Here is a 21,674-nt window from a genome sequence, read left to right on the forward strand (position 1 = left end):
CATTAAACTCCTGTGATTTCTTGGTTAAATCATAAATGAGGCCTTCACCTCAATATATTTCAAGATTAAATAGAAGTTCTAATATTCATGAGGATCTTACACTTCGTTCAGAGATCACATTTTGGTACATAATGTTTTTAATTTCACTGTAGTAATTCAGCTGCTGCTAAAAATAGTTGTTGTTCAACCCATGATTCAAGTCACTCCTTAAACCACAGGTGTCAAACATGTGGCCCGGGGTCCACATCCAGCCCACCAAAGGGTCCAGTCCGGCCCTGGAATGAATGTGTGAAATGCAAAAATTACACTGAAGATATTAACGATCAAAAATGTTAGAATCATTTAAGATCAATTTAACCTAAAGTGGATCAGACCAGTAAAATACTATCATAATACCCTTTTCCGACCTTTTTTGGTTCATGACCCCATTTTAACGTCACAAATTTAAGACGACCCCAGACATTCAAAACGGAGACATTTTAATTGGCTAAAATTAATTTGGTTTTGATCATGTAATAGTTTGCTATACTATGTTGCAAATAAACGTTAATTTTAGACAACATTTAGACTATATAATGTAAATTTTTATTAATAAGTTTTTTTTTTTTTTTTTTTTAATAAATTATTAGAAATTTCGGGCGACCCTAGACATTCAAAACAGAGACATTTGCTAAAATTAATTTGTTTTTAATGTTTTCATGTTATGTTCAAGTACAATTCGTAGATTTAAACATTTCCATTACAGAATTACAAAAAGTTCTCATACTATTATTTATATTATTTTATTGGTCCGGCCCACTTCAGATCATATCAGACCAGGGTTCTCAAACTCATCTTCTTTCAGGTTCCACATTCAGCCTGATTTGATCTGCAGTGGACCAAACCAGTCAAATAAGAACAGAATAACCTATAAATTATGACAACTGACAATTTATGTCTGTGTTTTACTGCAAAAAGCCCACTAAATTATGAAAAAACTTACTTTCATAAACGATTCAAACAAAAAAGATGTGAATAACCTGAAAAAACTGAAATTTCCTTCGAAAAAGCAGTGCGATTTGAACAATATTATTGCTCAACTGATCATTTCTACATGTGCATAATGTGCAAAGTTCTTATACTGTTTTATATATATATAGATATAGATATAGATATAATTTGACTGGTGCGGCCCACTTCATATCATATTAGGCTGACTGTGGAACTGAACTAGAATGAGTTTGACAGCCCCGCCTTAAAAGGAAGAAAACAGTGAAATGTTTGTGTGGGAAACGGAAACTGTCCCACATCCGTTCTCTGTTACAGCTGAACTCCTGCCATGACAGAAGCCCACAGATGACTCACCAGGGAAGAAACACTTAAAGGCACAGATGGAAAAAAAAAAAGCAGGAGTGAAACTTTGAGTCAGAACTCATTTGTGTGTAAGTCCCGCCTCTATGGCCTTTAGACGCTGATGGGTTGAAGGTTCACCTCAGGACATAAGATAAGAAGCTGCACCCGCAGAATCCACTTTATTATAGAAACACACCTCTGTCTGTGAGGGAAACATCCAGAATGATCAGTCTAACAACAGCTACACCGAGTTTTCTTCACATAAAAAAAAAAAATAATGTGAAAGACATTTAAAAGTGGAATTAATCCTGGTTTTTCTCCCTAAAGGGGACATTTCTCAGCAGACATTTGGACTTGAAAACTTGAAATCTATAAACCTAATTTGGTATGAATTCAAGCAATAGTTTTGCTGCTAGAGTGAAATCAAACAAGCAAACAAACAAATAAATAAACAAATCAAACCAAAAACAATCTCCCTGCCTCCCCTTGTAACAGTAAAGTACTGGTGGACTTTGTCAAACATAAATTCATAACTTTTGTCTCCAGATTCTTTTGGACCTCCTTGTCTTTTGTAGCACCAGCCTAAATGTATGAATAAACCCTACGTTTTAATCCACACATTGCTAAGATAATGCATTACTTGTTATATTAACCCTTTCATGCATGAATTATCAGAACCTTAGTCATTTTTTTTTTCTCGAGTGTTTTTATTCTTCTATAGGCATGAAAAAAAAATACAAATGATTTTTTTTTTTTTATGAACCAATTTTTTGTGGAATTCCAAAAATGTCCACTCAGCTGGATACCATACATTTAAGATTTGAAGCAAAGAAACATGTATTTAAAACTCATCATCAGAAAGTGATATACAGTGTGAAAACGATGTAATAAAAACATTTTTAATGCCGCTAATTGCTAAATTGCTACTGTTTTCTCACATTTGATCATACTCAAATATTAGTTATTACTCATTTCATGGAGATAAAATCCTCTGAGACCCAGGAAATGGACAGTTTTAGCTTTTTTACATTAAAAAAATTGTCTTGATTGGTAACTGCATAATGCAACAGTTTTTTCAGATACATTTTTAAAATAATTTTTATTGATTGATTGATTTGTTAATGGAATGTCCTTTGTAATGGACAGCATTTTTTAAGTAAAACTGTCAAACTTTTGTCCCCTACAGAAGACAAAATGCATTGCTGGGTCTCAGGAGGATATGCAAAAAAAAAAAAAACCTTTTTGTTTCAGGAAAGTGTTAATTACAGTCTAATAACAATTAGCAATTGATTTCCACTCAAACATGTTAGTGCAGATCAGGTTTATCATGAGCAGCAAAGTTAGAGTAATGGTCTGAATGTCAGTGTTTGGTATGATGCATAAGTGTCCACTGTGTTGGCTGATCTGGAACTAAAACAACAAAACCCATGAATATACAAGAGAAGAACTGTCCACTGGAGTGACCACTACATGCATGAAAGGGTTAATTGCTGATCAATCTGACAAACATTTCCTTAATTAATTAATTGTTCTGACATGTTAAGGTTGGTCTGTTGGTTCTTGTTATCCTGAGTATTTTTAGACAATATATGAATAAAATCGTTATTTGAATACAAAAAAAAGGGGGAAAAAAAGTCAACAGTGACGTCCACCTGGTGTACCCATGGCTTTGTTCTACGGTTCTACGCTTGGTGCTGCTGATACCACATGGCGCCCAGACTACATCCATAAACAGGACATCTCACACACTTTTGTGTGTCCGTCTACATGCAGATTTTCCCCCAAAACACGTCTAAACATGAAATTAAAAGTGAGAACGCAACGCCATTTTTGCATTTTGGGTTCGGATGGTGGCCGTCTAAACCAGGGCTGTCAAACTCATGTTAGTTCAGTTCCACATACGGCCCAATCTGACCTGCAGTGGGCCGTATCATTCAAATAATAACACAATGACACAAAAATAATATCAATTCCAAAATTTGTATGTCTAATTTCTATGTTTTAAAATGAAAAAGTAAAATTATATTATCAAAATTTTTACACCTTTTAAAAAAATGTGGAAAAACATGAACCATGACCAAAATGAAATTTATTTAGAAAAAAAGTGCAATTATAACAATTTATGCCATTATTTGGCCTCAGCTTCTCATTTTCACATGTTCATTACAAATTACAGATCACAGTGGATCTACAAATACACAAAACATTTAATAACAGATAGAATATTGGTACAATTACTCTGAATTCTCTTCAGACATTTCAGGTTGTTCATAGTTGTTCAGGTTTTTCACAGTTTTTGTAAAAGGCTAGTATTAACATTTTTTGTATGATTTTTTTTTTTTTTTACGCTAAAACAAAGAGAAAAATTTGTGGTTTTCGTTATTTATAGTTTATTATGATAGTATTTTACTGGTCTGACCCACTTTAGATGGAATTGACCTAAAATTATTTTGACATTCTTGATTGTTAATATCTTCAGTGTAATTTTTGTGTTTCACTAATTCATCCTGCGGGCCGGACTGGACCCTTTGGCGGGCCGGTTTTGGCCCCCGGGCCGCATGTTTGACACCCCTGTAGCTTTACATGTGCCAGTAAATCCATCAGCTGATGTCTGTGAGGAGGAGGAAGAGTCTTTTTCCACCTCAGCAGAATAAACCTCTGTGTGAGTAGTGTGGTGAAGGCCCACCTGCGTAATGATTAAAAGCTAAATTTTCACAGGTCAGTAATATGAAAGTAAAGGTGGACAGAGGGTCACCAATCTGCAACGACTGGAAAAAAAACAACCAACACAATTTCAGAAAAATGTTCCTCAGAGTAAAACTGTGAAGACTGTGAACATCCCAATGGGAACATAATCCAGAAACACAAAGTTGTAATTATCTTTGGACACTATGGATGTATGGAGTAAAAAATGTATAAAGTTATGTAACATTGAAATTCTGAAAGTACAGTACACAGTTAAATACATTTGTACTGAAGCTAACTTACATTCCTGTGGTTTGCTCCAGAAGATGTTTACCGTCATGGATCCATTTTCTGAACTGCTTCATCCTTGACAGGGTTGTGAGGTTATAGGATTGTAGGGCTGCAGGGTTGTAAGGTTGTGGGGTTGTGAGGTTGTAGGGTTGTGGGTTGTAGGGTTCCAGGGTTGTGGGGTTGGGGGGTTCCAGGGTTGTGGGGTTGTGGGGCTGTTGTAGGGTTGTAGGGTTCCAGGGTTGTGGGGTTGTGGGGCTGTTGTAGGGTTGTGGGGCTGTAGGGTTGTGGGTTGTAGGGTTGTGGGGTTGTAGGGTTGTGGGGTTGTGGGGCTGTAGGGTTGTGGGTTGTGGGGTTGTAGGCAGGCCCGGACTGGCTAATCGGGAGGACCGGGACAATTCCCGGTGGGCCGGTATAATATTTAGGCCGCGAGGGCTGGAGTTCACTTTAAATATGTATTTAATATTTTATTTATTTATTTTTTGGGGGCCGGTGTTCAGTCATAGCACTGAGTTGATCACATAATCTGCAGCCGCTGTTCCTGGGCCCCACCCCCTCTACTAGCAAACTGTTTGTTTTCTTCCTCTTTTTTGCAGATGCACCGTGACCTGCCGTAATCTGTCCTTGCATACGGTTAGTAGCTCTGCACTGTATCTGTGGAGCATATACGATCTGTGCTCTGTAGGCTGTGGATGGTCAGCTCTGTTTGCTGTTTGAAACATGGATAATAGAAAGAGCAAAGGTGGTGTGGAGAAGGCAAGAATTAAAAAGGGGAAAGTCCTGGAAGCAAACGCAGCCAAATGTGCCAAAATCTGCAATTTTTTCACAAAAACGACTTCCTGGTTGGAAACAACTAATGAGGATGATGAACCGGGTAAGATGAGCTGTTGGAACAGACTGTGTGAACAAGCATTAGTTCCAGTAAAACCACTTTCTAGACCCAAACGATAATACTGACCTCTTTTCATTTTTATTATTAAAAGTGAGACAGTAAATACACAAAGCCCACAACTGAAAGGCAATAGCATAAAGTAATATTACATAAGCCTGCATATTTTGCCAATGTAAATATCTTAATTAGTTAAGTAAGTCCAAATGTCTGTAGATATTATTTTTTATTGTGATCCAGGTGCAGGAGAGTCTAGGGAAACTGGAGGAAGTGTGAAAGGGAGAGCAGAGTCTACTGATGACAGAGGAGCAGCTCAGCAGCACAACCCTGAACCACTAGGCACAAATGACACAGATGAAGATGAGTCTGTTGTTAGCTTTGATTGCTTTGCTCGCCCTCAGTCACAGGATACACATATATTTTTTTCTTGTCATCCTCATCAAACCCCTAATATAACTATACCAAAAGTTTTCAAAAGCAACGATGGAACAAACCGCAAGTAAGTTGTGATGGAAATCTTTTGTTGCAGAGGACACAAAAATAATAGTTATTAGAAAGTGCAGCAAGCTTTATTTTTTGAAATTATTTTTTTATTTAATATTTTTATATATTCTTTCATTTCAAACATTTTAAAGGTTTGAAAAATGTTAACACTTATAAGAACAAAAATATAGATTCTGTTATTGTTGTGTTGTGAGGAATAATAATGTAGGAGATGTCAATGTGCACTCACTGTTGAAATAAATCCACATTGTGAAGCAACCTTTACTTGTCCTGAATTGGAAATATTTTAGAAAATACACTGAATTAGAAGGCTTTGCAGAACAGTGTGTAGACCTAACATGTAAGGTTAAAATTGCATGGTTTTAATAATAATCGGTCGTGATCTAAAGTGGGCTGGTCTGAGGTATGAAACTCCAGGGCTGAAAATGAGTCTCAGTCCGGCCCTGGTTGTAGGGTTGTGGGGCTGTAGGGTTCCAGGGTTGTAGGGTTGTGGGGTTGTAGGGCTGTAGGGGTTGTAGGGTTGTGGGGCTGTAGGGTTGTGGGGTTGTAGGGTTGTGGGGTTGTAGGGTTGTAGGGTTGTGGGGTTGTAGGGCTGTAGGGTTGTAGGGCTGTAGGGTTGTGGGGTTGTAGGGTTCCAGGGTTGTAGGGTTGTGGGGTTGTAGGGCTGTAGGGTTGTGGGGTTGTAGGGTTGTAGTGTTCCAGGGTTGTAGGGTTGTAGGGTTGTAGGGCTGTAGGGTTGTAGGGCTGTAGGGTTGTAGGGTTGTAGTGTTCCAGGGTTGTAGGGTTGTGGGGTTGTAGGGCTGTAGGGTTGTAGGGTTGTAGTGTTCCAGGGTTGTAGGGTTGTAGGGCTGTAGGGTTGTAGGGCTGTAGGGTTGTAGGGTTGTAGGGTTGTAGTGTTCCAGGGTTGTAGGGTTGTGGGGTTGTAGGGCTGTAGGGTTGTAGGGTTGTAGGGTTGTAGTGTTCCAGGGTTGTAGGGCTGTAGGGTTGTGGGGTTGTAGGGCTGTAGGGTTGTAGGGTTGTAGGGTTGTAGTGTTCCAGGGTTGTAGGGCTGTAGGGTTGTGGGGTTGTAGGGTTGTAGGGTTGTGGGGTTGTGGGGTTGTGGGGTTGTAGGGTTGTAGGGTTCCAGGGTTGTAGGGGTCCTGGAGCCTGTCCCCACTACCACTGGGTGCAGAAGGGGTCACATGTCTCCAGTTCATCATTCGGCTACACGTTCACCGCTGCACAGTATTTATTTTAATGAAAGTTCAGATGGAAGATGAAAAATGAGTTTTGGTAGCAGACTGGTTGGGTTTGTGGTGGACTTTCTTCCCAGATAAAACCAGACCAACATAAACACCCATCACCTCTGACACTGGTCCAGTTGGTCCAAACAGGTTTGGTCTTCACTTCCATCTGGTCTCAGAGTTTACAGAAGTTCACACTGGGCTGGTCTAAACGGTTTCCCTTTCCCTGGAAACAGAAGCTGAAGTGGTTTTATTGCAGAAGTTGATGAATGAGCGGTCATATGCCCGGCTGATAAGACAGAGCCAGGCCAGGAGTTCAAACAAGCAGAGAGCAAAGTCCACCTGGGTTCTAGTTTAGTGTCTGTGACTGAAGGAGCAGAACACAAATGAATGACACTCCTACAAACCTCACTCAGAATGACCCAGAACAACCTCCAAATAAGTCTGGGTCCAAACACCGATAATGCAGGTCTGCATCAAAAACACTGACCTACATTTACAACCCAAAGCCTAAGATTTCCTCCATGAAATTGGATTAATTTATTCCCACACTGTAAAAAAAAAAAACATTAAAAAAGGTATTATTCCGGCAGCAGGGGTGCCGAAAAATACTGTGAAATAACAGAAAATAAGCATCTCATAAAAATACGGTAATTTTCCATAATTCAAATACAGTTTTTTGTCCTAACTTTACATGAGATTTTGCATATTTTTTTTGGAAACTTTAATGTTTAATAAAGAATATTTTCATGTATTAACCCTTTCATGCATACTGGTCACTCCAGTGGACAGCTATTCTACAGCTGTTCTCTTGTTTATTCATGAATTTTGTTCTTTTTGTTGTTTTTTTGTTTGTTTGTTCTTTTACACATATCTTTATTAAAGTTTTAAGACACGACATATCTTTTCTGACATGAATTGGTAACATTATGTAGATCTCTCCTGAGCATAAAACCCAGAATCACAAGCCCTCCCCATAGTTTTCACACGATTTATCAGTAAATACATGTTTCTGTGCGTCAAAAATTGAACGTGTGGTGTCCACCTGAGTGGATATTTTTGCAACTTCATGAAAAATAGGTTCATGAGAGTTTTTTTTTTTCATTATTATTTTTTTATGTATTTTTAAAATTTTTTACAATTATTTTATTTTATTTTTATTTTTCTTTCAGAAGAAGATTTTCAGTCGCATTGTTTTTTTCACGCCTAAAGAGGAATAAAAACACTCAGGAAAAAGATTTGATTAAGGTTCTCATAATTCGTGCATGAAAGAGTTAAAACAATCCAATTACCTATCTATAAATATATAAATAAATAAATAATTTTCAGTGAGACTCAGTTGTCCAATCCACTGATAAAAACTGTATTTGGACAGTTTATCAGTGCTTATACATGTTATACATTCACAAAAATATATTTATTCAACATTTTTGTTGTGAAACCTCCTGTAATTACACAAGATATTTGTCAATTAACAAACAAGTCTGGTTCAACTGACAGAACTAATACTTCTGTTACTGTTAACTGTCAGTAATTTTATCTGGTTTTATTTATTTACTTTACAGTATTAAACTTTAAATTAACAGTTTAATCTCATAAATAGAAAAGAAATATTTGTGAAATTATGATACATTATGCGCATGCCAAACCGCCAGCGGATCTACTCTTAGAAACACAGCCTTTTAACTACTTATTTCTTGCCTTTCAACACTTACTCACTTGAACCCAACCTCTTAACCGTGTCTTTTTAACTTGACGCATCGACCCAAACCTCCATCAGGACAATTCAGTATTGCCAGTGGATCCTTACCTCTGGCTGTCACCCACCGCTTCCCGCGCTCTACCCCGGCATCTCGCTGTTTCCACCATGGCGTCATCCTCATCAGCCGGAGACATTCCACTCATCCAAGCCAACAAAACCCTGGTAAAGGCTTACCAAACGATCGCGGATCTCAAAGAGGAAATACTCCGCCTCTCCACAGAACTAGCGGAGAAAAAAGCCCAGCTCTGTGGTTTCTTCAGCTGCCTTCCCACACTGTCCAGTCTGTTCCTGAAAAGCGCACAGAAGCCCAAAGCCTCCTGTGATGATACGGTGTTATGGGATCCTTCCTCTGCCTGTCCTCGTCCCCTGTGTTCTACACCCTGGTCTGAAGTGGTGATTCGTGGCCGAAAAAAGAACACGAGCAAAGACTCACCACCGCCGACCATCAGCACATCAAACTGCTTCTGCGTCCTGTCCGTGGAGGACGCTCCGGCTCCCCCCGCCGCGGCTGGTGTGCCCCCCATCCCACCTGGCTCTGTCCGGGAACCGGCTCCTGCTGCCACCGTGGCTGCCACTGAGCTGGTTAAGGGCGACGGTCCTAAAGCCGGTCTTCCTGTGAAGCTTCCGTCCCAGGGTTCCTGCTCCTCGGTCCGACGCCGCCTCCTCTGAGAGGCCGTCCGCCGTCACTCCGACGGTCCACCTGTGGAATGTCCACCTAGAGAGATCAGGAACCCCTCACCCTCAACACCGTCTCCTCGACCACTTTTCCCTCCGACCACCGCTATCCTCGGGGACTCCATCATCCGTACCGTCCGTTTCTTTAACGCCATAACCAGGTGTTTTCCTGGTTCCACCGTCACCTCCATCCTCCATGAACTCCCTCAGCTGCTGCTCTCACTGCCGTCCACCGTTACTCGGATCATAGTTCACGTGGGCTTCAATGATCCTTCTCTTCAACAGTCCAAAGTGACAAAGGTTCATTTTAAAAACCTCTTTGATAAACTGAAAGGATCCAAAGGCTGTTTTCATTTCCGGACCCCTCTACACCTCTGCCTTGCTCGTCCCCATTCCTGTCATATCCAGGTCTCATATGGGGTTCCACTCTGCTAAAAGGCATCACAGGTGGTTGAGAAAAATCCCATTACACACAGCGGACATGAACACCATGACATCACCACCACCTAGCCGGTTTGGGTTACTAAATGCACGCTCCATTGCCAATAAATCCTTCTCCATAAATGAGCTTTTTACCAACAGGAAATTGGACGCACTATTCCTGACGCAGACGTGGCAGAGGGATGGGGAGTTCATTCATTTAAATGAGCTGTGCCCCCCTGGCTGCTCTGCTGTTGGTCAGCCCCGCCCCTGTCGCCGGGGCGGTGGCCTTGCTGTAGTGCACCAAGACAAATACATATGCAGAGGGATGAGCACTGAGGAGTTTCCCTCATCTGAGTCACAAATGATCCAGATTGGCTCGTCCAGTGTGTTTTACTGTTTCTTAATCTACCGTCCCCCTGGCCCTGCTGGTGCCTTCTGAAACCATTTCAGTGATTTCCTAACATCAATAATAAAACTGGAGAAGGTTTTAATTCTTGGGGATTTCAATCTGCACATCGACAACGACTCATCCAGCCCAGCAATGGAACTTTTAGCCATGACTGACACTTTTAACCTCAAACAACATGTATCTGGCCCCACCCACAGAAAGGCCATACCCTGGACCTGGTTTTCTCATTGGGCTTACACGTCACAAATGTGTGTGTTGAGGATGTCCACTTGAGTGATCACTGTGGTGTGTTTTTTGACTTATGTGTGCCTCTGGAGCCCAAGCCTGCACCTAGAAGGGCCAAGAGGAGGATTATTACAGAGTCCACAGCCCAGGATTTCCGTGCCCTGTTTAACCCTAGTCTTCTTAATGAGTGTTCTGATGTTGATGAGTTTATCCAGTGCTTTGCCACACACTGCAGCTCTATTCTAGACCAGGTGGCTCCCCTGAAAACCAGTGTCACTTGTAAATGGTCTTGTCCCTGGATAAATGAAAACATCTTAAACCTAAGGAGAACTTGTCGTAAAACTGAGCATCTTTGGAAATCAACCCAGTTGGAAGTACACAGGTTACATCTTAAAGATCTCATAACCTCATTAAATAAAATGATTAAGGAGGCAAGATCCAGCTACTTCCACAAACTCATAGCCACAAACAAGAAAAACCCCAAAGTAATCTTTGACACAATCCAGTCCATTGTGTCCCCTGGTGTGCCCCCCCCCCCCCCCCCCCTGTGCTCTGTAAAGCTGACAGCAATGACTTCCTAAACTTCTTCACAGACAAGATCAGGGATATTAAACACAATATCCCACCACCCTCTGGCCGTCTGACCCGAGCTGATCCCCCTCTTCAAACCTGGTCCTCTTTCGACCCTGTGACACTGGAGGACATCTCAGCACTTTTATCCAAAACGAGACCCTCCTCCAACTCTGCAGACGTCCTCCCCCATAAGCCCCTTGTCGGTGTCTTTGACACAATTGGACCATGGGTCACAAAGTTTTTTAACCTGTCGCTCTCAACTGGTTTGTTTCCCAGCTCCTTCAAACAGGCCATCGTAGAACCAAAACTAAAGAAAACCACACTGGACCCCACAGACTTCAAAAGCTACAGGCCCATTTCAAAGCTCCCCCTATTGGCCAAAATCCTTGAGAAGGCAGTGTCTAAACAACTTACAGCTTTTCTGGAGACACACCAGATCTATGACACTTTCAGTCTGGGTTTAGACAACGCCACTCAACAGAAACCGCACTATTAAAAGTGTCTAGTGACATCCTGATGGCGGCTGACTCCGGGAAATCCACGGTCTTGGTCCTGCTAGATCTGTCCTCGGCCTTTGACACAGTAGACCATACCATAATGATTGAGAGACTGAGGGACCTGGTAGGGATGTCAGGTCCTGTGCTGGACTGGTTCTCCTCTTACCTGACCGGCAGAAGCTTCACTGTGTCAATAAACAACTTCCAATCTGACTCAGCGGATCTGCTGTGTGGTGTGCCCCAAGGCTCTGTCCTGGGACCAGTCCTATTCTTACTCTATGTCCTCCCACTTGGCCACATTATCCGACAGTACAGTGATGTCTCCTATCATCTATTCGCGGATGACATCCAAATGAACTGCTCCTTTAACTCCTCTGAGTCCCACAAACTGAGTTCCTTAATCAACTGCTTGTCAGAGCTGAAGCAGTGTCTAAATGAGAACAGCCTCCAGCTGAACTCCAGCAAAACACAGACCCTCATCATTGCCCCGGACAGTGCAATCCCAGGGATCAAACATCACCTTGGAGACCTGAGTTCCTCGGTAAAGACCAAACTGAGGAATCTGGGTGTCATCTTTGACCAGGACATGTCTTTAGAATTCTACTCCAAACACCTAGTCAAAAACTGTTTCTTCCACCTACGCAACATCTCCAAACTCAGATCTATGGTGTCCACAAATGAGCTCAAGATGATCGTTCACACTTTCGTATCTTCTCGCTCAGACTACTGCAACAGCCTGTTTACATGCTTAAACAGAAGGAGCTGGCCCGTCTACAGTTTGTCCAGAACTCTGCTGCCAGGCTTCTGACCCGCACAAACAGGAGAACCCACATCACTCCCATCCTTAAATCTCTCCACTGGCTCCTGTTCTATATTGTTTTCATTTCAAAATTCTTGTGCTAACTTTCCGGGCCCTACATGGCCAGGCCCCTGCATACATTGCTTCCCTGATCCAGCCCTACAGCTCGACACGTAGCTTGAGGTCTTCAGGACAGCACCTGCTGATGGTTCCACGCACCTGTTTTAGCACATGCGGTGACAGGTCTGTTAAAGCTGTGGCACCACGTCTATGGAATGACCTGCCTCTACACCTACGGTCCATGGACTCTGTAGAGAACTTTAAGAAACACCTCAAAACCCTCCTGTTCAAAAAGGCTTTTTAGTCTCCCACCTGACCCAGGACCACCACAGACTGATTACACTCTATGTATTCATCATAAAGTATTCCATGTGTCCACACCCCCCCCCCCCCCCCCAGTCTCTCTATATCTCTATCGCTCTCTCTTTTCTCCTCCTTTACTCTCTCTCTTTAACCCCAACTGGTCAAGGCAGACGTCCATCCTTCAGGAGTCTGGCTCTGCTCCAGGTTTCTGCTGTTAAAGGGAAGTTTTTCCTTCCACTGTCACCAATCACAAGTGTTTGCTCCTGAAGGATTCTGTTGGGTCTCTGTAAACTTGATTTGATTATGATTTCAATTGGTAAAGTACTTTGTGACTCTGTCTGTGAAAAGTGCTCTATAAATAAATTTACTTACTTACTTCTGTTACTGTTACCTGTCAGTAATTTTATCTGGTTTTATTTATTTATTTTACAGTATTGAACTGTAAATTAACAGTTTAATCTCATAAATAGAAAAGAAATATTTGTGAAATTATGATACATTTTCAAATGTATTTTTACTGTATTTTTCTGTCAAAAAAGAAAAAAATTTCTTCTAAAAAATGGAAATTTTATGGTTATTCACAGTTACTTTTTTCCTGTTATTTTCCATTTGACATGTAAAATCACAGTCTGTTTTTGTCACTTCATTGATATTTTCCTGTATCTTGAAAATACTGGAAAAATGTGTAAAATAACCAGTGAAATTTCTGTTAAATGACAGATTTTTTTTTTTTTTTTTTTTTACAGTGCAGTTGTTCAGTGTGAGTCCAGCTGATATTTGGATGGGATCAACAGTTTGACAGCTGAACCAATAAACGCCTTCATTCTGTTCTGATGCTTCATGATCCTTCAACGTCTGAGCTTCTGTTCACAGATTTTATTCACATGGAAACACCACTTTATTCTGATCATATTCTGACTTGTTTCTGAAAATACTTCTTTGTCAGAATAGTCCACAGAGCTCTTCACTCTATGTCTTATACTTGTATTAAAACAGCACAACAACATTTATACTGAAATAGGACTTTTTATGTGTAAAAATCAGACTTTGATTCCCTGGTCATGATCCTAAAACTCCATCCATGGTCGACTGAACAGTTGAATTGTGGGTAAAACTGAAAGATCTCCAAAGCCACATCCACATGAGGTTCCATCTCATCACGTCCAACATGAACCAGTAGGGCTGTGTATCGGCAAGAACCTGGAGATACCATACAAATCACAACACTGGGACCACGATACCATATATCACAATACTGTTAAAAGGCAATTTTTTTTATTATTATTGTTTTTAAAGATTATTTCCTGGAAGAATTGAATTCCAGCAGAAATCTGGACAAACACTAAACACATTTTTATTTGATCCCAACAGGATCTAATGTTCTATCAGCAAATGTTCCAACTGTGTTCAAAGTGAAATTGTGTTTTCCAGACATTCCAGTTTCAGATCCTGTTCAAATGTTCAGATTCTATTAGTTCACAACTAACATCAGAACAGGATTTGAGTTCAAGCCCAACAAAGGACCCAACATTATTGAATAAAAGAGTGTGAAATAAGAATAAATACAATATAAACAAGAAAGAAAAACCAAAAAAACTAAACTGAACCTCCACAATATCTGCATTTGAATAAATACTTAAAAATATCCATACAGTACTTTTTAATATTGATACTGTTCTGTGAAATGAAACATTGTGATATATGACAGAACCCATATTTTCTTACAGCCCTATGAACCACAGTTTGTTGTTTCCACGTCGACGTCCACAGTCATGGATTCATCCGTTTCACTGGGTTTTCCCTTTATTTTTACACCAGATTTCTCCCACAGTTTGTTTTTCTGTCATTCTAGGTGTGTATGAGTTTCTTCTATTTTTCTGTGTCAGTATCGTGAACATACAGTCTAATGTTAAACTGCGATCAGGGCCTGCAGCTCAGTCTCTACAGTATTAAAGCTTCTCAACTGGTGGCTCGAGGCCTTAAAGTCAAACCATGTTAAATGCTTCAGTATGTGATGTCACATGTATTTGACAGATGTAGAGTATGACGGCGGTTGCCATGGAAACACCAGTATTTGTCCAATTCTGACCTGCTGACATTTGGTCTGATAAATGTGTTAGGTTTCATTTTTATCTCTGTACATATTTGAGGTATTTGTTTGGACTCCATATATGATTGTTTTATTGCTGCCTTTACTGTCGTACAAATTTACAACATGTGTCAGTGATTAAATTCCCTTTAATACTTTTCCATCATTAATGCTCCATGTATCCATATATGCTCCTTTTACTCTGTTCATTATTATTAATTTTATTATGCTTGTATTTACGCCTCCTGGTTCATGTCCAATCAACAGTTCTATTAAAGTGTGTGTGTGAACAGCTGTGGGTTCTTCATTACAGCTTTAACAGGTTTCATCAGTTCCATGAAGAATAAAACAGTGAGCTGCAGTGTTTTATTGTAGCCACTAGAGGACAGTAGAGGACAGCAGCACAGGACCAATCTGAGAATAGAAATCTGGAAAAGAAAAACTACAACTTTAAACAAAGAGATTGACTCAGAAATATGCAAACAATGAAAATAAATGAAGGTGTACAAAAGTTATATATTATTTAAAAAGAAACATACTGATGATGTAAAAAGTCCATTAAACCTTTGGAAAATAAACAAACAAACAAACAAATAAATAAATAAATGCACTTGAGTTATTTTCGAACCCTCTGAGAAACCCAATGAAAACACTGATATTAATCCATTTAACTGAACCAATAAATCCATGTTCTGATGTGGATCATTAAACCATGGATCAGAAACACTGATGTTCGTAACAGTGGATGGACTTCTGTGACATTTAATGATCTGAGTTTAGTTTGACACGATGATGATGTCATGAATACAGCTCATGTTCAATTGTTGTCCAAGTGCTGTTTACAACGGCCCAGGTAAGAGATTTAACATGTCACATCACACTGGTAGGAATCTGTCATCATGCGTTCTGTTATTCATTTATGCATTTTTATTACTTTTCCTGTAGGAAAGAGAAAAAGGGACCAGGACCATGGAGTTCCAGACCGGCTGTCCTGGACCAGCTGGACCAGACCCTGGTCCAAAAGCCTGAACTTTTCACACATGTTTATTTCCCTTTTAATCTCAAGGCACCTTTGTTTTGTTTCAATTTTAATTTAAAAAAAAAATCTATCCTAATACTGTCTGTTCATTTACAAGGCATCCAAATATGAGTATCAGTACTTTTATCAGTAATCTGCAGTTGAATTAAATGCAGTCCTTTGAGTAAATGTGTCTGACTTGTCCCAGTCCAGCTCGGTCTCACCATTCCACAGTTGAACTGGTGGAAGTGAAACGCACCTTCACCTGTTTAGTCCTGACTCTGGGCTCCGGCACCAGACCGGTCCACCGGGTTCTCGGGGTCCCACATGGTTCATACAGGACCGACGTGTCCCAGATGGACTCTGGTGCTGGACCGCGGACAGACTTGTAGACCATCAGAGCTGTTCTCCAGTCTATGGTGTCAGCCACAGGAAGCCAGTGCAGATGTTGGTCCCACTGATCCAGATGTGAGACAGCTCAGAAGGTCTGCACTGGACCTTCTGCATGCTGCTTTGGATTGAGCAAATAAAGAACTGGTGAGTGTTGAATTCAAGATTCAGAGATTCAAGATTCAATGGTTCAAGATTCAATGGTTCCAGATTCAAAGGTTTAAGATTCAAGATTCAAAGATTCAAGGTTCAATGGTTCAAGATTCAAAGATTCAAGATTCAATGGTTCAAGATTCAATGGTTCCAGATTCAAAGGTTTAAGATTCAAGATTCAAAGATTCAAGGTTCAATGGTTCAAAATTCAAAGATTTAAGATTCAATGGTTCCAGATTCAAAGGTTTAAGATTCAAAGATTCAAGATTCAATGGTTCAAGATTCAATGGTTCCAGATTCAAAGGTTTAAGATTCAATGGTTCCAGATTCAAAGGTTTAAGATTCAAGATTCAAAGATTCAAGGTTCATTGGTTCAAGATTCAAAGATTTAAGATTCAATGGTTCAAGATTCAAAGATTTAAGATTCAAAGATTCAAGATTCAATGGTTCAAGATTCAATGATTTAAGATTCAAAGATTTAAAGATTCAGAGATTCAAGATTCAAAGATTTAAAGATTCAGAGATTCAAGATTCAATGGTTCAAGATTCAAAGATTCAAGGATTTCGTAAATCGTAAACGTTGGGGTGAGTTGGATCTCTGTCGGCAGCGCTCTTCAGTAGTGGAGACCGCATTTGTTCTTTTCCTTGGTTAACGCTCGGACATTTTCGATCACAGATGTAAGTTGGTTGATTTTACTAAAAAATACCTTGGCCACTGTGGCTACACGGGTTGAAAACAACTTCACCAACCAGGAAAATGCATCGTCAATGGAGATGTGGAGATAGGCTAGCACAAGCCTAGTAATGAACAAAATACAGCGACAAATGAACAATAAATGTAACAAAACGAACAAGCAGTTTTCAGCAGGGAGTAGAATTCAGCACAAGAATCATCTGCACACTGACTACTGTAGCCTTATTATCGCTATTTTTGTCACTTTAACAATCAATCAATCAGTCAATCAGTTAATTAGTCAATCAAAGTTTATTTCTGTAGCACTTTATAACAACACAAAGAACACCAAAGTGCTTTCCATCTAAAAACGTGATGACATTCTCAGACACAAGCAGTTGAATGAAGACACAACACAGACTGAAAACCACAGAGCGTCTCAGATCTAAAGGTTCAACCACACACTGAACACGTCTGTCTGGAAACTTTCAACAAAACCTGTTTTATTCCTCTTTTATCTGATCTGCTTTCCTGTGTCTTCTGTGGTTTAATCCATCATGTACAGTCTCTTCATGGAACCCTAACCTTAACTGAAAGTTCATGGACGTTTTGTTTAGGGTTCCAGGTACATTTGAGCCGTTCAGGTTGTGTTTTAGCCACAAGCCCAACCTTTTCAGGATATTCAACACTTTCCAATGCGTATGACAGAAATCCAACTGTGGGTCAAACGTCCTGCCCATCAGTGAAAGGGTTCAGGTTCAAGCAGAGTTACAGGAATAATCCAATGGAAAGGATGATGCTGATATGTTAACCTCCTCAGACCCAGACCAGAAAAAAGATGGTACTTTTGCTGACATTTCCTGGGTCTGAGGAGGTTAAACATGGTCTCCACTGAATTGTTCAAACTTTATCTCTATCATAATATAATGCACTACTGTGTTATAAGATGACCTATCTGATTATCTACACAAAAAGTGCAGAGTCTTTTTGATTGGATATTTGTGTGTGTATTTCTTTGCTTTTACAATTTGCCAGAATATTCCAGACTCTCCCTCCCATTGGCACTCACTCAAAGTGGACTCAGTCGAATATTTACACTTTAGGAACAGGCGTGTACTCATCGGACATGGTTGCTATCATCGTTACACCTAAACCACCCAAAAATCACACAAAAAGTAACAAAAAACCCCACCTAAAAATCACCAAAAACCACCTAAAAATCACCCAAAAATGACCAAACTGGACTTAGTCGAAAATCTGCAGCTTGATAGTAGGCGTGTACTCATCGGACATGGTGGCTTTCAGAGTTATACCATCGCTTTTGTAAGTAATTTGCCCATTGCTGGCTTTGCCTCTGGTAAATGGGCCAGAATTGTAATACATCTTGTTAAACAGGTGTTGATTACACGGTGTGAATCGGTCAAAGATTCCCACTGCGAACCAGTTGGAAGAGGTAACGTAGCTGTAAGGCACAGAGTACATGAGGGCAAGCCTCTTGGTTTCCCCTGAACCCTCCTTCTTAATGTCGTACATGATGACGCCCACAGACCCAGATGTGGCCCAGCTGTTCTTGACGAACACGCCGCCGCCGATGTCAGAAGGGCCGATCTCAGGCGTCAGAGGCTCGCTACAATGTCCACAGTCTTCATAGTTTCTAGAATAGACAAGAGTAAAATAATATGACTCTCCTCAGATCAGAATGAATGAACTCAGACACAAACGGACTAAAGTCTGTGGACCCGTTGAATCCAGGTGTTTGTGTTTGAACGGGGCTCTGGGATCCAAGACTATAAGGACTAATGTCAGAATACACTTGGATATTATGGGATAGATATGCTATTGATTCTTAATCTTGCTGTCTGTGTGTGTGATCATCCTGAACAGGACATGTGACAGCTGCAGACATGATGAGTCCACAGGTTTATGGCTATAGAGTTTAGATCAACCTCAGTATTTGACTGGAGTTGAATGGTAGATGTTTGTTCCTCAGTCCGATAGGATGACAGGAGATGGTTTGAACAAAATCAACACAAATCATCACAAAATGAACAGAATAAGCAAAAAAAAGAATAAAAATGAACAAAACAGGCATCAAAGAGAAGAAAAAACATCAAAATGAACAAAATAAGTATCAAAATGAACTAAAATCAGCAACACAAGCAAAAAAAGAACAAAATGAAGAAAAGAGCATCATAATGAACAAAACACACCCACAAATGAACAATAAATGACACAAAATGAAGAAAATACATGAAAAAATAAACAACCATTAGCAAAAAAATAAAAAAAAATAAATAAAAAATCAGGAAAATGAACAAAATAAGCAAAAAAATGAACAAAAAATTAAAAAGAGCATCATAATGAAAAAAATACAGACAAAAAAGAAAATAGATGGTTAAATGAGGAAGAACATTCTTATTTACAGTCAGAGCAGGACAAATATGACAGACATTTACAGTCAGAACAGAGGAAATCAGAGAAAAAAGAAAATAATTGTACATCAAAATTCAGTCCAAACCATCTGTGAGTCATTTTACAAACAAAGAGAAGAACTGAACCAAACCAACCAACGCACTCAGATCCATCCCATAATAGTCAACTGTATTCTGACATTAGTCCTGATTGTTTAGTGTGAACTCAAAGCCCTGGACTCAACGGTCCACAGACTGGCCTTGGTATTCCTGCAGCTCCGTCCTTTATCCCACAGGTGCAGTTGTTTGTTTACCTGCTGGACTGGTTTCCTCAACAGCCAATCAGAAACCTCACATCCACATCATGTGACGCTTCTGACCGAGCCTACAGGAAGTAAGTGAGACCTGTCCAGCAGGTCCACAAAGCACCACCAGCCCTGTCCAGGAAAGGAAGGAGCTCCTTTGTTTGGTTTTCTACAAATAATCCAATGATTCCATACCTGGGATTACGGAGGGTGCGGTCTTTGCACTGATTTTCAATCCAGATGACGCACTGGCGATACGTGGGAATGGCATCAGCAATAACTTTACCAAGGGCGACGGCTGCCCCCAGAACTGCAGCTGCCGCTCCGAGTTGTACTGCCATATTGGATCTGTTCAACAGGAGACAAGAGGCTGGATAAGAGGACGGAAAATAGGAACAACAAGAGGACGGCTAAGAGGACGGAAAAGAGGAGGGAAAAGAGGACGGATAAGAGGACGGAAAATAGGAACGACAAGAGGATGGAAAAGAGGAGGGAAAAGAGGACAGAAAATAGGAACGACAAGAGGACGGATAAGAGGACGGAAAAGAGGAGGGAAAAGAGGACGGATAAGAGGACGGAAAATAGGAACAACAAGAGGACGGCTAAGAGGACGGAAAAGAGGAGGGAAAAGAGGACGGATAAGAGGACGGAAAATAGGAACGACAAGAGGATGGAAAAGAGGAGGGAAAAGAGGACAGAAAATAGGAACGACAAGAGGACGGATAAGAGGACAGAAAAGAGGAGGGAAAAGAGGACGGATAAGAGGAACGACAAGAGGACGGATAAGAGGACGGAAAAGAGGAGGGAAAAGAGGACGGATAATAGTAATACAAGAGGACGGATAAGAAGACGGAAAAGAGGACGGATAATAGGAACGACAAGAGGACGGAAAAGAGGACGGAAAAGAGGAGGGAAAAGAGGACGGACAAGAGAACGGAAAAGAGGACGGAAAATAGGATGGATAAGAGGGCTCTGTTCCTAACCCTAACCCTCCAGAGGTGGAACCACATGATCTACCATTTATTATTATTATTATTTACACAGACGACGGAACAGAAGAAAGGAGGAACATTCCAGAACAGCAGTGGAACAGGGTCTAATGTGAACAACAGCATGTTTTCTGCAGACGACCTCCAGAGGAATCAACCTGCCCTTCCCACCTGCTCTAGGATTCCCTCTCCAACACTGCCCCCCCCCCCCCCCCCCCCCCCCCCCCATAACTCCACCAGTGTTATTCTAGTGAAGCTTCAATACCATCTGTATTCCACTCTTGTATTTTTGGATGTCCTACTTATTTCGCTCTTCACCTGCCTCAGAACAGTCTGAACACCATCTGTTCCTGTCCTCTTTCTGTCCTTGATCCCCAACAAGAGTTAATTAACAGTCATAAATATAATTAGTGCAGACCATCTAATTCATAACAGACCTGTTCCATTACGATGCTCACAGTTCAAATCTGTTCAGCTGATGTAGAAACATTCGTCTTACCTGCTTTGGACACCTGAGAGAGACGACCACAAACTGACAGACCAATGTTCACTATTTAAACTGTTGAGGAGGGGCGGGGAAAGGGGCGGGGAAGATAGTTTCTTCAGTCAGATGATGAAGTGATGACGCTAAAGTATGACTGTCACAGATATTAGGAAATTTCCTGAACAGTTGGACATGAGCAGGTTCATACAGAAAATGTAGATTTCACAACAGCAGACAGAAACCTTCAACTCTTCCAAACATGTCCCTGCTCTCCTTAACAGCTGTCAACTAGACTTTGACACCAGGGTTGGTCTCCCACTGTCTCCAGTGGGTTGTGTTAGTTTAGTTAAAATGGTTGTTTTACCCAAGTTTCTATGGTTTTTTTTTCACATATTCCCATCTTTATTAAAAAGTCTTTTTTTTTTAGATCACTCGACCACTTCATAAGTTCCTTCCTCTGGGGCAGTAAACACCCACACATCAGAAAATCTGTGCTACAGCTTCCAAAAACTGCT

The 21,674-nt window shown here is 40.6% G+C and overlaps 1 protein-coding gene across 1 annotated transcript; it reads right to left on the minus strand.

Moving 5' to 3' along the window:
* Positions 1 to 17,826: 17,826 nt before the first annotated feature.
* Positions 17,827 to 21,218, minus strand: LOC115431906 (bryoporin-like). The gene is made up of 3 exons (XM_030152626.1): positions 21,175 to 21,218; positions 19,882 to 20,034; positions 17,827 to 18,624 (listed from the first exon to the last, which is right to left on the minus strand). Exons 2-3 carry the CDS (start codon positions 20,025 to 20,027, stop codon positions 18,216 to 18,218), a joined length of 555 nt encoding a protein of 184 aa, XP_030008486.1. The 5' UTR covers positions 20,028 to 20,034; positions 21,175 to 21,218; the 3' UTR covers positions 17,827 to 18,215.
* Between the last annotated feature and the right edge of the window lie 456 nt (positions 21,219 to 21,674).

This window comes from Sphaeramia orbicularis, chromosome 13 (assembly GCF_902148855.1).
Source record: "Sphaeramia orbicularis chromosome 13, fSphaOr1.1, whole genome shotgun sequence".
Taxonomy (NCBI): domain Eukaryota; kingdom Metazoa; phylum Chordata; class Actinopteri; order Kurtiformes; family Apogonidae; genus Sphaeramia; species Sphaeramia orbicularis.

What these genes read in the sequence shown, in the direction of transcription:
- LOC115431906 (XM_030152626.1), bottom strand. Translation starts at nt 20,027, where the DNA reads ATGGCAGTACAACTCGGAGCGGCAGCTGCAGTTCTGGGGGCAGCCGTC. An exon ending in CGCACCCTCCGTAATCCCAG is followed by an intron (nt 18,625 to 19,881) that starts GTATGGAATCAT and finishes TGTCTATTCTAG; the next exon opens with AAACTATGAAGACTGTGGAC.